At 33.6% G+C, this 17,235-nt stretch overlaps 1 protein-coding gene across 2 annotated transcripts; it reads left to right on the forward strand.

The window, feature by feature from the left end:
- The first annotated feature begins 1,270 nt into the window (after positions 1-1,270).
- LOC124405018 (ATP-binding cassette sub-family C member 4) lies at positions 1,271-15,218 on the forward strand. 2 transcript variants are annotated; one of them, XM_046879620.1, is made up of 18 exons: positions 1,271-1,584; positions 2,528-2,638; positions 3,001-3,135; positions 3,545-3,749; positions 4,376-4,601; positions 4,909-5,065; positions 6,013-6,262; positions 6,413-6,607; positions 7,376-7,662; positions 7,808-7,991; positions 8,772-9,112; positions 9,229-9,370; positions 9,806-10,022; positions 10,099-10,329; positions 10,986-11,216; positions 11,479-11,780; positions 12,598-13,245; positions 14,908-15,218. In XM_046879620.1, the coding sequence occupies exons 1-18, from the start codon at positions 1,511-1,513 to the stop codon at positions 14,974-14,976; spliced, it is 4,005 nt and encodes a 1,334-aa protein (XP_046735576.1). In that variant the 5' UTR covers positions 1,271-1,510; the 3' UTR covers positions 14,977-15,218. The 2 variants fall into 2 exon arrangements, with proteins under 2 accessions (XP_046735576.1, XP_046735577.1); XM_046879621.1 differs by lacking the exons at positions 1,271-1,584; positions 2,528-2,638 and having other exon boundaries at positions 3,034-3,135; positions 3,550-3,749.
- The last annotated feature ends 2,017 nt before the right edge of the window (positions 15,219-17,235 follow it).

Raw genomic sequence — 17,235 nt, forward strand, 5'->3', positions numbered from 1 at the left:
TTAACAAACGTATTATTATAGTAATGGTTGTCTTTATCTTCTTATGGATATATACACAAGATTGAAAGGGATTTTAATTGAATGATATTATTACAATTTATTGTTACAATTGTTATATGGATCTTATACTCTTTTAAATAACTGGACTTTTTTAGAATAATCATCTTTTATATTATGTCAACTAAATGCTGTTTTATTTCGAATAAAAATCACTCAACGGTTGATCATGAATTTAATTAAAACTACCTTAAATGTATACATATTTATTATTTATATTAACATATTTTAATTGAATTATATTGTTACAATCGTTATCATATAGATCTAATATTCTTTTGAGCAACTGTACTTTTCTAGAATAATCATCTTTTATATTATGTCAACTAATTGCTGTTTTATGTCAAATATAAATCACTCAACGGTTGACCATGAATCTAATTGAAACTATCTTAAATATGTATGTACATATTTACTATTGCAACTGACGGTGTTGACTGAGGATATCAGTCAACTATTGCTCAACGGGTAACACAGTTCTCAATTTTTTTTTCAAATTTAATTAGCCTACAAGAAGACTCTGAATTTCATTAAATTTCTTCAATCAAACTGTTTCTAGTTATGATTTTTTTTCAAATCACCTTTTTTAAAAATTGACATTTTTCCAGAGGACGTAGCGCAAAAACGTGAAGTCTGACAACAAAATTTAAAAAATAAAATGTTTGATAGAAAAAAACTTGAAAAAAAATTAAGTCTTCTTGTGGGCTAGTAGAATTTCGAAAAAAAAAAATGCAAATTGAATCCCAAAACATGAAATCAAAACTAGGACGAGTTCAGCTGTTGCGGGATTCAGTACCCAAAATTCGTTAGCTAACGATATCCTTAACCGCTACTAACGATGAGTGTCGTTACGAGCTATTCTGCGGGTGAATGCCCAACTGTATATTTCTTCAGTCACGCCACGAGTAAAGGGCTTGTCCGTGCCTTGTCCAAAAATTCCTCGTATAGTAGTCAAAAATGCTTGATTTAAACATGTACGAACGGGTTCACAACTCGAGCCTCAACACGAGTTTTTTTTACTTGTGTCAAATTTACCGACAGTTGACGGGAAAACTCTCGCCTTATCCCGCCGGGCCGAGTCTTCGTGCACTAGCCAGTCACATGACGCGTTGCACGCCGAGTCCAATGAGAGGCTCATGAGTAAAGCTCGCTGAACCACGGGCCGTGTAATCCGGCCTTAAAACAGCAATCTGCAAATACTGTCAGTTCCGTGTTCTGTCAGTCGACCTTGTGTGAGTCTCGTGACCACGTTTGATTGTAACTGCAGCCAGCATCTCATTGTAAGTCAGCAGCGGGAGCGGTTGGCTGGTGTGCAATGATGAATTAGTCGGTGTCACAAGTATTGATCCTGATTGTGATCAATTATTCCTAAATTAAGATCTGTAAACTAAGCCTTACACGGATTATTTTTGATATTTTATGATAATCGGTTTATGATAAAAGTCGTGACGGAATGGATAGCAGTCGAAAGTACGATAACCCCAGTCCCCAGGTAAAGGCCAATCCTTTGAGCCGATTGTTTTTTTGGTGAGTAAAGTTATAAATCCACAAGTGTTCTGTGCCTATAGATACGTTCGACAACATTGTCCCGTTAGTTATAAAAATATACACCCAGTCTGTACGAATAAAAATTCACGATATAACAAAGACTACATTCATTCCCATTCTATTGTTATACATTCAGTTTACTATTCTATTGCGTGATCAAATGAGGTTGTACTGACATTTGACTCATCACACTATTCGTTACATATCACATTTTCTGTATATCATCTCTTTGATGATGTAATCACTCATATCTACATAATGATGAATGATGTTCAGTTCTGCTACAAAATTTGGCAATATTTTTATCATGCAAATATGACATAATGTGGATGGTTTTACTTTAAAATCAAATATGGTTAATAAAATTCAATTGTATTGAGGTTGAACATGGTTTGAACGTATTTAGTGATTAAAAAAAAAAATAATTGAGCTTCACTTTGAATGCAAAAAATATGATCCCTATAAATTTTCCTCACACATTATTTCAATGAGCATCACAAATTTTAAGGAATGCTGTCTTCATATCCAAGTCATTGAATTAGCTGAAGCGAGTTTTCTGATTACTTCCAATTGTCCATTCTGTATCCAACAATTAGTTACAACTTATGACGTAATCAGAAATTATTCAAAATTTGAAATTAAAACTTGCCAGCTCTGAAGGTAAGACAGTGAAGAAAGCGACATTTGTAATTTCTGATCAGTAGATCCAGCAAGTGCCATTCTATTGTTTATAAATTAATGAATGGTGAATGGAAATTTTATCATACTGCTCTTTTCGAGGCAGTAACTCGAAAATCTCTAATGATGGGAATTTGCGTCATGGCAAGTAACACCGTTCAGTGATGCGTATGGATAGACTATCAAAATATATTTTCAACTTCTTTGTAATCTTATCACACCTGATGTATAATGACTTTTACAGGTGGTTGAAGTCGCTCTTTGCGTATGGCAGAACTCATGATTTGGAAATCAAAGATCTGTACAATGCTCTTCCTGAAGACCACAGTGCACCGCTTGGCAACATCCTTGAAGAGTAAACAACGTTATATAAATATATATTCTATCTTACAAATAGTATCACCCAGAATTACAGACAAGTTTATGCTCATTCTGTTATATCTGAAAAGTCTTCATTTTTTCCTATAACTGTCCTATAACTTGAAAAAACAATTTTTCAATTTCCAAGTGGAAAGTTCTAGAATTCTGAAACACCTGACTATTTGACATTCTATTCTACTGTAATTTTTATCATAAAGGCTAAAAATAATAGTTTTCCTCCTCTGGTCACAAAATCAATCACAAAAATAATAGTTGTGTTCATAAGGTTTATCGTACAAGGTAATTTTGAATCTAGGATGTAAAGAAGTATTTGCTAATATCAAAATTTTTTTACAGAAATTGGAAAATTGAATTACAAAATGCCAAGGAAGAAAATCGAAAACCAAAACTGTTACATGCGATCAAGAAAACTTTTGCAAAGTCATATTGTATTTATGGTATATGGATATTGATTTTATCTGTATTCATTAGGTAAGATGAATTCATATTTCATATTTATTAAACCATTTAACTTTATACAAATAAGCGTTCAAATTGTAATATTGTTCATTACATTTTTATTTTGTGGAGCCGAAAAATTTTAGATTTCTCCAAATTTCTTATGAAAAAATTGATCAAAGATGGGGTTTTACCAGAATAAAAAATTAAAATAAAAAAAAATTCATTTGAATGTGATACATTATTAATGTTGAAATTTAGTTCTGCGGTGAAATCTGCTGCAATTTTTAGTTTCTGAATAAAAAAAGAAGACATTTTCTTTGTCCTACAAAGTATAAAATCGACTAAATAAAATTTCTTATTCTTCTTAAAAACAAAGCATGAACTGTGAATGTAACTTTTATTAAATTCATGAGTAAAAAGTAGTACAATGTTTCTCTAGAGTAGCACAACCGTTTGCATTGGGACTTTTGATTGCCCATTTTCAACCTTGCTCAGCTTCTACTTCTGAAGAAGCTTATATGTACGCCAGTGCAGTTGTGGTCCTGGCTTGGGCAAATGCAGCGATTTCACATCACGTAAATGTGGGGCAACTACGAGTTGGCATGAGAGTTCGCATCGCCTGCAGTTCTCTGGTTTATAGAAAAGTGAGTGCATATTAATTCGTAGTGACAATAAAAAATGAAGATGTGACATGGTGGAAAAAATTCTCAAATATTTCACGTAATTTTTATTGGAAATTCAGGTCTGAGATAAATTCTTTATTACTTCTGTAAAAGTTTGAATTAGTCTTACAATGTCTGTGAGATTTGAGAAATTCTGCAGAGTTTCTGCAAAGAAGTCATCTTTTTTAGGAATCTTAATTTGCAATGGGAATCTACAAAAAAAACTTCGAGTTTGTATCCTTCAGACTTTTTCTGATTAAGTTGAGTTAGAGGTGAAAATTCAACCACTTTCTAGAGAAAACTCGAATTTTTTCAGAACTTAATTTTGTGTTACTCAACTAATAAAATCGGAATTCTGAAATTTTTTGCTATATAGAACCGCATTATAAACAAACTGGGATGGATTTTGAAGAGAAATTATAAATTCACAGGAAACATTTGAAATTAAAATGTCTTAAATACTACCGAAATTTCACATTCCAAGCAGATTAGGAGAAATTTGTAAAAGTTTCTGAAAATAATTTTAGCTAGGGTATCCAGTTCATCCTTATTGATTATATAAACGTTTATCGATCATCGAACACTTACACACCTATTTCCATTTCAAGATCTTGCGTTTGTCGAGATGTGCATCCAATAAAACTGCCAGTGGACAGGTCGTCAATCTGCTTTCGAACGATGTGGCACGATTTGATACAGTCGGCATGTTCTTACATTATATTTGGGTATTGCCAATTCAGGGAGCCCTAATCACCTACCTTGTCTGGCGGAGTGTCCAGGTTGCCTCGTTGGCTGGGATATTATTAATCACTATACAAACAGTCCCGTTACAAGGTAAGCCGTATATGAAATGGAATTTATTGCAAATCAGGCTGGTGTTTTGGATGAGTGTAAAATTTTTACATATAGAAATTATTCCGTCAATGGACTTGGCGAGTGAATCTGAAATTAGGCTGTACGATCTTCAAATTTATCTAAATTTCTAATTTCGGAGTACTCTTTCCTTTTTTGTTTACCGTAGTTGAATGTTCTGAATTTTAGTCATGCAGATTAGAAAGTTTTTCTCATCAACAACACAACTAATTTTGTCAAACGAATTATTACTTCGAAGTATGTAATATAAAATTCTGTACACTTCTAGGGTATCTAAGTAGATGGACGTCGAAGTTGAGGATGAAAATTGCCTTAAGAACTGATACAAGAGTACGACTGATGAATGAAATAGTTAGTGGGGTTCAAGTCATCAAAATGTACGCGTGGGAAAAGCCATTCGAAAAACTTGTGTCAATGGCGAGGAGGTTTGTGATTTATTTTTCGTATTTAGATTTCTGTTACCGAAAAATATATACACCTTGAAAAACAATTTTTTATAGGATCTGGTATATTGTAACTAGTAATGAAATATTTTGGCATGCATATCCTTTATTTTTTTTTCTTTCCAAATTTTTTACATCTCTGTACTTCCAGTGCGAACAAATAATATTTCTAGATATGGTGACAGATGTGTTTTCTATATTTTCGACCTCTAATGAGATTTTTTCTCCCCAAAAATCCTGCAAGTTTTGCTGGTTATTATTCTAATCACGTATGGAAAATTGAGTAGCTCGTTAATTATTTGTTGGCACCTTAATTATATAATTTTTGAATACTCCAACTCAGTGTGAGAAAGTTACGATGAACGATGTGATTTGTACCCTATGACAACTACCTTTATCTAAACCCTTTTCCTGTTCTTTCAAGAGCCTCCACTCAGTGGTCTTCACTACGAATTCGGATCCACTATTAAAGATCACATGTGCAAGCTAACACTCGAAACTTTCTATTAAAATTTATAGCCTTTCCTGACAACGTAAAAAATCTTTGGCTACTTTTCTGTTGTGTTTCATTCTATCTCTAAAAACTGCTCCCTACCTACCTTCAAACATCTTATCTTATGCAATCTGTTGCATTTAGTCTTAAGTTCTATTAAGATATATTAAGGTTTATTAATAGTGAATTTTAGTGCACAATCATTAAAAGAATCAACTCATTTGAACCGGTCACACAAAGACGTTGACCACATATGACATTACAAACATGGCAGCATCTGCTGTGTTGAAAAGCATCAAAGATATTACTTCAAAGATATTTAATAAGAAGATATAGAAATTTTGGTGCTATCGAAACACGAGTTTCGTTTATGCGTTTGTTGCCTTTTCAGTGCCTTTACAAAGTTATACCCATTGATAAATATTTTTCTTTACAGCTACGAGGTAGAGGTTTTAACTCTGACATCATATCTGAGAGGGTTCTACCTTGCAACCATGGTATTCACCGAACGTACAACTCTATTTTTCACAATCATGACATATGTACTTATCGGTAACAAAATATCTGCCGACATAGCATTTTCACTGGCACAGTACTTCAACATTCTTCAATGTACCATGGCTATCTTTTACCCTCTGGCTGTCTCAATGTTAGCTGAAAGTTTGGTGTCAATCAAACGTCTGGAGGTATAGTAAACAATATAAACTCTTTATATGTTCTGGAATTCGTTCCAAATAATCACACGTTTAAATGAATGATACATAAATTTGGAAAAGTTTTTTTCAGGGTGACAAGATGTTGTCAAGCTTTAATTCTAATTTTTGAAATATTTTCAGACTTTCCTATCTCTTGAAGAAAATGTTCCTTCTCCTCAGCGACACCCATCTGGTGATGAAAAGGATGCTATCATAACAAAAAATGTTACCACCTCATGGACTGAAAATTCTATTGCAAATACCCTCCACCGCATAGATATTCGTATTAAATCGGGAACATTATGCGCCATTGTAGGATCAGTTGGTTCTGGAAAGGTACACCATACCGTTACTAATAAAAGTTCTCAATGAAAAAAATTCTCAGTAATTTCTCAGAAATATATTAACGTTTTCATACAGTCCTAAGAAAAATTATATATCATTTCTGGAGCATAGTTGCCACTGGTTAGGGAAAACTTGGAGAACTCGAAAAAATGGTCCGGGAAATTTATGGCGGTGTAGTGGAATGAGAAAGAATACAGATTTTTCTATGCAAAACAAACTAAGAACAATTTATTTCAACATGCTCGGTTGCATGACTCTTAAATACATCATAAATGTTCATTAAAGACCGATCGCCTCGGAACTTTATTTGTTCGAATTTTAATCACGTAAAAATTACAATTCGGTTAGGGAACGTCAAAGAATTCTTTCGAGTTTTTTAGTTTTCGCCATGTGGAAAGATTTGACTTATCCTAGTAACGTCTCCAAAAAATTCAAAAAATTTTCGAGTTTTTGTTAACACTTACATTTTTTCAAAACTCTCACTCATGAAAAAAGATTTGATGTCTAATGTGTATTTTGGGACTGTGCTGCATTATGGAAAATTAAAATTGATTTCTGAGAAAAATCCAATATTTTTCAGGAAGCAGTTGAAATTAATTTTCTGAAATGCGTTTATGTCATTATTATTCGCCTTCATGAGTTCTTTTCATTCTTTTACTCAATATCGCTCAGCAGTATCCTTCTGATTCTCCAAAAGATCGAATTTTTCCGGATAGCGTTAATTTCAGTTTTTCATTTAAAATTGTTTACACTTTTTAGAGTTCCTTTCTGCAGTTGGTTCTGGGTGAACTTCCACCAAATCAAGGTCACATTTATGTCAATGGCTCTATTGCATATGCCAGTCAAGAGCCATGGCTGTTCGGTGGCAGTATTCGTAATAATATACTATTTGGCCAAGAGTACGATAAAGAAAAATACAAAGAAGTTACAAAAGTTTGCGCTCTCCTAAAAGACTTTGAGCAATTCCCTCAAGGTGACAAGAGTATTGTTGGCGAAAAAGGCGCATCACTGAGTGGCGGACAACGTGCCAGAGTTAATCTAGCCAGGTAATTGCTTTCACGCGGATATAAAAATACTTGTAAAAAAATTCGGAAGCTTCCTACTTCATTCAGACAATATGGTGCTGATGATATCATTTTTGGACTCAGAGTAGATAAAATGCTACAGCTGTGACTAAATTGATCATTACAGAGCTGTCTACAGAAGTGCAGATATATATCTCTTAGATGATCCGCTTTCTGCAGTAGATACACACGTAGGTAAACAACTTTTCGACGAGTGCATAAATGGCTACCTAAAACAGAAGACGAGAATTCTAGTAACACATCAAATACAATACTTGAAAAATGCTGACATGATTGTCGTCTTGGATAACGTGAGTATTCAATAGTTATTGCAGAAAAATTGCATAGCTTGACCACTCGGCGAAAGGATAATGGGCTGTGCATCAGAATCAAATGTTAAGGAAAGAAAGCAAAATCGCTTTAAAAATCTCAGGCAGAGTTATTTGTGCCAATGATGTAGAACACCGTTCCAAACAGGTTCCTACTATGTAATAGAATTGATTTAGAGCAAATTCTATCAATCTTAGGTACGAACAATTCAAAAACATTATGATAGGGCATTTAAAATGATTAAACTCCGTTATTTTTCGTCCGATTCTGATGTTTTTCGGCTTATCACATTCATCATAAAGATTTCCAGAGATCGGACAAAATTTTTTTTACAAATACCCACTTATCTCCGCAGTGGAATAAAATAGTTTTGCTGGGCACAAAATGTTCCTCAGAAATCACATTTATGCATTAAATCTGTACTCGAATTTGAGACTTCTTTAATGTTTTGCATAAAATTTTTGAGCATCTAATCACCCACTAAAAGAGCTTAAAAGCAGTAAAATCTGATGAAAAAACATGACAATTCAACCATTCTGAACATAGCAGGGATGATATTTCATTTGTGTTTGTCATCATTGGCGCAAATAACGCTGTTGTAAATTCTTTGGACGTGTTTTTTTTGCTTTCAACCATTGATTCGAATTGTACCGCCTATTCATCTTCAAAACGAATGGTAGTTGGTTTCCTTCATATGAAAAGATTTCAAATTTCATCTTGAAGCACCTGTATCCAATCATCATAAAATTTTTCCTGAATAGGGCAAAGTTGCAAGTCAAGGGTCGTTTGAAGAATTGCAAAAAAATAACACAACATTTGCAAATTTGCTGAACGAAGACGAGCCTGAAGAAAAGGTCAAAGCTGCGGTACACCCACCTGCCGATCGAATGGTATCCGAAATTTCGAATCTGAACGAAGATGAGGATATAGAAGACGAGCCTAAGGAGACCGACGAATTGATGGCCAAGGGTGGTGTCTCGAGCACGCTGTATTGGAAATATTTCAGAGCTGGTGGTTCAACATTCATGATTCTAATGGTTATAGTTACATTGATTTTGGGTCAACTGGCCAGCAGTGGAACCGACTACTGGCTCTCATATTGGTAATTATACAGAAATTTTGAAGCTTCGACACTCATTAACATCCCGAAGTGCCTAAAAAATATTTGCGATGGAGATTTCTTGTATTAATTCTGATTCATTTGCCTTTTTAAAATAGGACCAAACAAGAAGACCGTCTATTAATGGAAGAACCTCAGCAAAATTGCACAAACAATAATTTTCCAAGCAACGTAACAATCGCCACACGTCCATATAACAATTCTGAGTTAAATTCATCAAATACTCTGCTTCCAACATCGGTAAGTTCCACACATTTCATATGCTTTTCATTTTGTCTACAGTTTTCCCTATGTTTGATTTGAAATGCTGATTCAAAATACCTAGTTCTCACAATTAGTTTCAACAAGTGCGCATTAGACTTGATATTGAAAAAGTATTGTCTGAAGGATTTACACTAGAGTTGTGCAGCTAATCGATTAATGTAGACTTAGACGAACTGTTTTTTCATCAGAAAAACCGATAAATTGATTATTCAGGAAACCGATTAATCTGAAAGATGATTAATTTAAGAAGCGGTTTAATCGGAGAATTGTTGAAAAAACAATGAATTGAAGTTTACGATTATTTGAGTCATTGCATTAATTTATACCCAAAAGTAATATATTCTGGTATATTGTCTGATTTTGCAATTAAGATGTACCGATTAATTAGATTAAAATGTGTTGCATACTTAGGTTATTTCAAAAGATATAAGTGAAAATGCATCTCACTTTGACACAAATACGGCATTATGGATTTACGGTGGTTGTATAACTGGAAGTGTTGTGATAACGATACTTAGAAGTTTACTTTTTTTCAAACTATGCATGAACGCCAGCAAGGGCTTACACAACACGATGTTTGCAAATATTTTGAAAGCCCCCATGCATTTTTTTGACACAAATCCTTCCGGTGAGTAATGATGTGCTGCGACAACTATCTTGCATAATTCGTAATTTCAAATATCAACACTTCAATCATTCTCCAGGACGTATTCTCAATCGATTTTCAAAGGATATGGGAGCAATAGACGAAATTCTTCCCCGAGTAATGATTGAATCTCTACAAGTTTACCTTGTAATGTCTGGTATCCTGATTCAAGTGGTCATAATCAATTGGTGGATGATATTCGCAATAATTGTTATGGGGTTCTTGTATTGGCTAATCCAACAAATTTATGTCTCATCGGCCCGAGATATCAAACGACTGGAAGGTGTTAGTAAGTATTTACAGTTTAGATAATTTAAACATACTATTTTGTCAATCATTTTCGCCTGATTTCATTTGTGAGACATTAGACAGGTTGAGGCAATCCTCAAAAATTTACCATTAATTTTTTTCCAGAGAGACTTTTAAAATTACATTTTTTGAAGACAGTTTTCAAAGAAATTGGGTACTATTTCTCAAAACTTTGAATTCTGAAAAACTCACAAGTTTTGTAGTTTCTGAGTATTCTGACAAATTTTAGTTAGCGGTAAAAATCCACCGAATGTTTTAAAAAAAAAACTAATATTTTTTCAGATCTTTATTCCGTATCACTAATCTGTCAATTTTCTGAGTCCTGGAGTTTTTGCGTCTTTTCTGACAACACCACGTATCTGTAAAAAAATATTTGCAGCGATACTAGAATTATCATAAATTTTGAAAAACTTTCATTTAACAAATTTTTCGTAAATCTGACGAAATTAATTCTGTCTTAGAGAAATTGAGATATTTTCACATAGACATTATTATAATCTGTCGGAGATTTAAAAAAAAAATTGAAACTCTCAAAAGTTCTTCTTCCGAGTAGATTGATGGAAATTACTGAAAATTTCTTAGAATAATTTTCACTTGGGATTTCTATTTACTCCCCAATATTAATTGAATTCACAGCTAAAAGCCCTGTGTTCTCACATGTGAGTGCTTCCTTGAGTGGATTAGCAACAATCCGATCATCTGGAGTAGAAGAGTTGTTGCGCAAAGAGTTTGACATCCATCAAAACTTGAATACTGCAGCTTACTATCTTACCGTTGTAAGTAGCACGGCCTTTGGATTTTGGCTGGATATGGTATCTCTTGCCTTTGTTTCATTTGTCACGTACAGCTTCATTTTCTTAAACCATGGTAAGTAAATATAATTTTTTATTCAAATACTGCATGGACGTACCACCAAAAAGTCGTGACCAGTAATAAGGAAAGCAATTGGTAATCGTATGAGTCAATATGTTATCTGGAATGCAAAGGGAATTTTTCAGGTTGCGCCTTAGTGGTTGGGAGATATCGATATTGCTATTTTCGTTGTGATTGTTACTGTGTCAAATAATCGTTTTCGCTTTTCATCTGAGTGAAAAGACTTGAAACCTTGTAACTCAATCTTTTCTTCAAGGTAATACATTCGCTGGTGATGTTGGACTGGCAATTTCACAAGTTCTGATTTTGTGCGGAATGCTGCAACACGGAGTGCGTCAAATGGCAGAAGTTATTTCTCAGATGACAAGTGTCGAGCGTGTTCTACAGTTTACGAAACTCGAGAAGGAGGGCCCTTTCGAGAGCGAACCTGGTCAAAAACCCCCAGCGCAATGGCCAAGTGAAGGTCAAATTCAATTCAATCACACATATCTGCGCTATGTGGAGTCCGAACCTCCAGTTCTCAAGGACCTGAATCTTGTAATCAAGTCTGGAATGAAGGTAGGTTTAAGGATAAATAAAAAGTGGCAAAAAGAAAAAGCACCATCAACAAAATCTCAAAAATTTTATTTATGCCAGTGATGGCGAACACGAATGAAACAACATTCCTACTGTCTAATGGGAATAAATCCAAGAAAATTCGAATAAGACAAGTTAAGATATCAGCAATTTGAGGAACTTTGATGTTTTCAATCAGAATCTAACCCTTTTGGGCTCATTGTTCGAAAAAATCCTCACGAATTGTTTGGAAATTTTTTAAGAAATCTTACAGTCTATCATAATTATATGACTGTTAGTAAATGTCTATTCTACAGTACTTAAAAAATCTTTTTTTGTCCACTATCAAGATAACTATTGGCACAATTTTTCTTAAACAATTCCTGAAAATCACTATGGTAAACAAAGTAAACCCAAAACCCTCGAATCAGAATCAAATACACCAGAATTTAATCAGTTTCAATGTTCTAATTTTAAAACTTTTCTTTTCGTGTTGATATCTTAGCTTGAGGTATTCAAGCTTGGTCAGAATCATTTCTTTTGCATAAGAGGGATGTTGTTTCCTTCGTGTTTATCATAATTGGCGCATATAAAATTACTGGAGGTTTTTCAGAGAGTGTTTGCTCACTTCCTAACTTTTGATTTTGGCAGTGTAGTCCATTCATTTCTAAATATCGGTGAATTAAATCATTAATATTCGTAACAATTCTACATATCAGGGGAAAGACACAGTGAGGTGTAATGAAACAGTTAGTTCTTCATAAAAAAAGATCTGATGATCTTGCTCTGTGAAATTATTAACTATTTCAATTGATCTCAGGTTGGAATAGTCGGCCGCACCGGAGCTGGTAAATCTTCGCTCATCTCAGCCCTGTTTCGCTTGGCGAAAGTGGAAGGGGAAATAGTTTTGGACGATATAGACACGAAGAAGATTGGCCTTCACGATTTGAGAACAAAAATTTCAATAATACCGCAAGTGCCAGTTTTATTCTCTGCCACAGTCAGGGACAATCTTGATCCGTTTCACAAGTTTGAAGATGCCAAACTTTGGCTTGCCCTGGACCAAGTCGAACTGAAGGATTCCATCGCATCGCTTGACCACCTTGTCAACGAGGGTGGAACGAATTTCAGTGCCGGACAACGCCAGCTTGTCTGTCTGGCCCGGGCTCTCCTAAGGAACAACAAAGTTCTCGTTCTCGATGAGGCTACAGCAAATGTAGACCCGTCTACTGATGCCTTGATACAACATACGATAAGAAAAGAATTCAAGGATTGCACTGTGTTGACCATAGCTCACAGATTGAACACGATTATGGACAGTGACAAGGTCTTAGTAATGGACCATGGACAAATAGTAGAGTTCGATCATCCTCATCTACTCTTACAAAATGAGAATGGATACTTCTCTAGAATGCTTGCTGAAATGGGGAACAATATGGCCGAGGAACTCAAGACCGTTGCTAAAGAGGTATTCTTAATTTTCATCATCAAACTTAGCATCTAGTCACTACAGGAAGTATAGGAAAAAGTTAGACATATGTGCTGGAATTTTATATTTCTCTTCATTGATTTGTTCCTTGGGACATGCCTCAGTATTTAGAAATATTAAAAAATACTCGAAATGTGCAACACAAAGAACGTGATGAATTTGAGAAGTATTATGACAACAATTATTGGAATTAGTAACATTAATGTAAAGAAACATTGAGTGGAAAAAAAACTTCTGCAACTGTGGAACGATTTTTAAAAGAGTTGGGTTAGTAGAATATAAAAAGTATGTAAGAGTAGTAGAGTAGCGAGATTTTTTTTTATTGCTCCCACTGCAAAAGCCGGATATATGTAGCAAAAAAATATTGTTAAGAAGAATACCTCTTAAATTTAACTTTATAAGGTTCCTCTCAAAATTTAAAGTTTTCCCATTTGAATGAAAGATGTTATTTTTTTCTTTTTACTCGTACCACTTGGCTGAATTTAATGATACGGACTCGATCATTTTGGCAAAAGTTAAAATCCTTACAAAATTGTCATGTGAATTTTTGCTGCCATGCCAAGAGTTTGGCCATTAAAGTCGGTTAAAGATGAATTTTTGCATAAAATTGACTTCTGATGCTTACACAACATATGAACATGGATTTTGTTGAATTAACATTTTTTTAGAGAATTTAGTTCTGTATACCACGCTTCTAGGATCAAATTCGTATTACAAAATATGTTCAAGTGGTAACAATTTAAACAAACAATTACATCTTTCCTATGTATTAGAGTTAAGAAATATCCAGCCCTAAGAATTTTTTTATTTTTTATTTTACTAACCAGGCATTTCAGTTTGGTGCGTACGTGTGCGTGTGTGTGTGTATCTGTTCCGAATTTGTTACAACTCATGTATGTTGTAGAACTTTGAAAACTAAAAAACACGTATTTGTTTTTTGATCAGGCAAAAACGATTTAAGCGATTTCCAAAGATAGGCATTCAACGGGGTTGTCTCTCAGTTTTGGATAGAGGCTCTTGATGTAGTTAAATAAAACCAACGATGAAAAGTTTCTATTCATGAATCTTGCATCCATGAATGAAAAATTTTCGCTTTGGTTTCATTCAAATAGTTCAAGTGTTTTTGCAGGGGTCGTTTCCACCCCATTAAACCGTTTTTCCCTCGGTAAAAAAAAAAATACGTGTCCTTTAGTTGAGGTGCAACGAATTTGAAGGGGCACAACAAACTGGTGTTCCTTGTAAGTACAAGTTTTTCAGGTCGGAGCGAAAAGCAAATGTTGCTTACCGAATGAAACCACCTAAAGTTTTGCTTTTCTCATAGTACATTGATTTCCAGACAATCTGACATTTCATTTTCTTTTTTTTTTTTAAGTTGAATTAAAGTGGTGTGACGCACATTCTGTTTTCTTCTAATTTGAATTAGAAATGTTCCAACTTGTAATTGATTGTGGTTTAGAAATGAAATTATTAGATAGGAGCAACGGCGTGACAAAAACATTGTCTATTTCTGTGTGGAAGAGCTAGAAATATCAGGAAACTTGATACCCCCTAGAACTTGATTACACCACATACTCTACCAAGTAGTTTTCCAATTATAAGTTAGATAAAAATTACTGTCAACTTTTCCAAATTATTTTACAGGCCTTCGACAGCATCACACAAGAAATAGTTCCAGTACATGGGTCCAATGGTACTGTCCAGAAGAAGTAAAGATCAGCCTATTCGAACATAATATTCTTGCTCATAGGCCTAAACACGTTGAACAGACATTACCTACCAGCAGATCGACAACTTTAAACAAAAGCATTCACAATGAATGGTTATAACCGAATATTCTATTTGTATTTTTCAACAGTACAAACTTGTAGTTAATTTTTTTTCCTCTTTTAAGTCAGTAGAAGAATTTTATCCCGAACAAAACATTTATTTTATTATCATTGTACTTCAGGAAAAAACTTAAGATTATGGTGTTATTGACACTGATTAGCATCATCGGAAGTATTTGAATCTTACGTGATATTTTTTTCCCTGTGCATCACAAGTTAGTCAGTTATTCAAAATATTCTAGTTAATAATTAGCACGTAGTAACAAAATCTTCACTACGTGATAGACGTTCTCTTCATTTTTATGTCCAAAAAGTCTCCAATTACTCCAAATATTTCAACTGCACATTGAATCTATAATGATTTCCTGTTTTGCGGCTGTGCTTAAAACTACCAACTTAATTCAAGTTATTTATCATATGTTATACACACCTAATGTGCCTGAAACTGTGGCGAAAGATTTAGAATATTTGTGATAAAAGAAATTGTCAGTAAGTAATTCGCCGCTACAATTCACAATGTTAAACATGAACAAGAACATACAATTTTCGGGTGGAGGTCAAAACTTGGAAGGGTCATTATATTGAATGGCTGATATGTCGAAATTTCAAACAGGTGAATATAAAATAACGAAAGATTAATTGTTCCAAAATCAAGATTTTAAACAATTCATCTTTCGTCATTTTATTTTTACACGTTTGAAATTTCGATATATTGACCCTTCCAAATTTTGACCCCAACCCTAATTTTCACTCTAATTAGGCATTAAGGAAAAATATTTAATTTCTGAATCTTTCTGATTTATACAAAACATTTGGAGATACCTTTGAACGTACGAGAAATGAACTTGATCTCGTGGCATTTACATCTTATTTCACACTCAGGGCTGAATGAACTCCACTATCGAAAAAAAAAATTATAAAACACCGAAAACCTGTTTAAAAATGATAGTGAACACGAATTGAACAACATCCCTACTACGCAGTTGAAATGAATCCGAGAAAATTTGAATAATTTGTGAGACAACGATTCGAAAAAAAGTGTTATAAGTAAAAGATTTAAAATTAATTAACTTTTTGTGCCAATTATAACGATTATAGACTCATTTTGCTTGCTGACTAGACCCTCAAAAGTTTTCTGAAATACATTCCGGAAATCTAATACTAAAATATAATTATAACGCTTAAATGTAATTGTTGATGAACATCCGTTGTACCCTACTTTGGAAGATCTATTTTTATGATAATCCATGCTGGAGGTAATAATTTCTACCATTTCTTCTGTCGCCCTTTGCAAGTCTTTACGATGAGGAAAGTGAGTTCAAAAACATTAGAATCTGTAGAAACGCCAACGATCAATCATTTTGAACAGTTTGGTTACAAAACCTTTTCTCGAATTATTGATATATTAGCTGATATTATTCAAATTTTCTGAGCTTCAGATTATTACACAGTAGTAATGTTGTTTTTATTCAGTTTCACTACCATTGGTATAAATAACATTAATGGAGATTTTTTAAATGGTTTTTTCTGTTTTCCTAACATCAATCATTAATAGTGAACATTAAAAAAAATATTGTGCCAGAAGTGGTTTCATTCATCATGAAATCATTCAAATGAACTCAAAATAATCAATAACAAGAATGATTGGCACTGAAACTTTTACTGCCAAATATAAAATAGATTATTTCAACATGTTGTACTTAAGAAACTTTTATTACCAATGCCAGAAGTACAATGTGATTCCAAGCAAAAGCATTTGCTCTACAAAGCTCTTCTACATGTTCAAAATAAGTAACATTGGTTGGATAATAAATTTCAGCAATGTTATTAGTATATTTGGATGACATTTTATGGTGTTAGTAATAATAGATCTAAACAGTTACTCCAAATTCAACCACATTCTTTTTTGAAACCGTATTTACGCGATGCCATTACTGAACCATGGTATATTTGTACTTATATATGTATATTTTCTAACTCATTTAGATATATTTATATGTATAATAGATATTTACAAATATTTAGTTATATTGCTGTATGACACAAATGTCGAAAAAAGTAATCCAGTTTTTAGTTTATAGTGAAAATCAAAACATTGTGCTGGCTGTAAAGCACATATTATTTTCATCAGTTAAGTGTAGAT

The sequence above is a fragment of the Diprion similis genome, chromosome 3 (assembly GCF_021155765.1).
Source record: "Diprion similis isolate iyDipSimi1 chromosome 3, iyDipSimi1.1, whole genome shotgun sequence".
Lineage (NCBI taxonomy): Eukaryota > Metazoa > Arthropoda > Insecta > Hymenoptera > Diprionidae > Diprion > Diprion similis.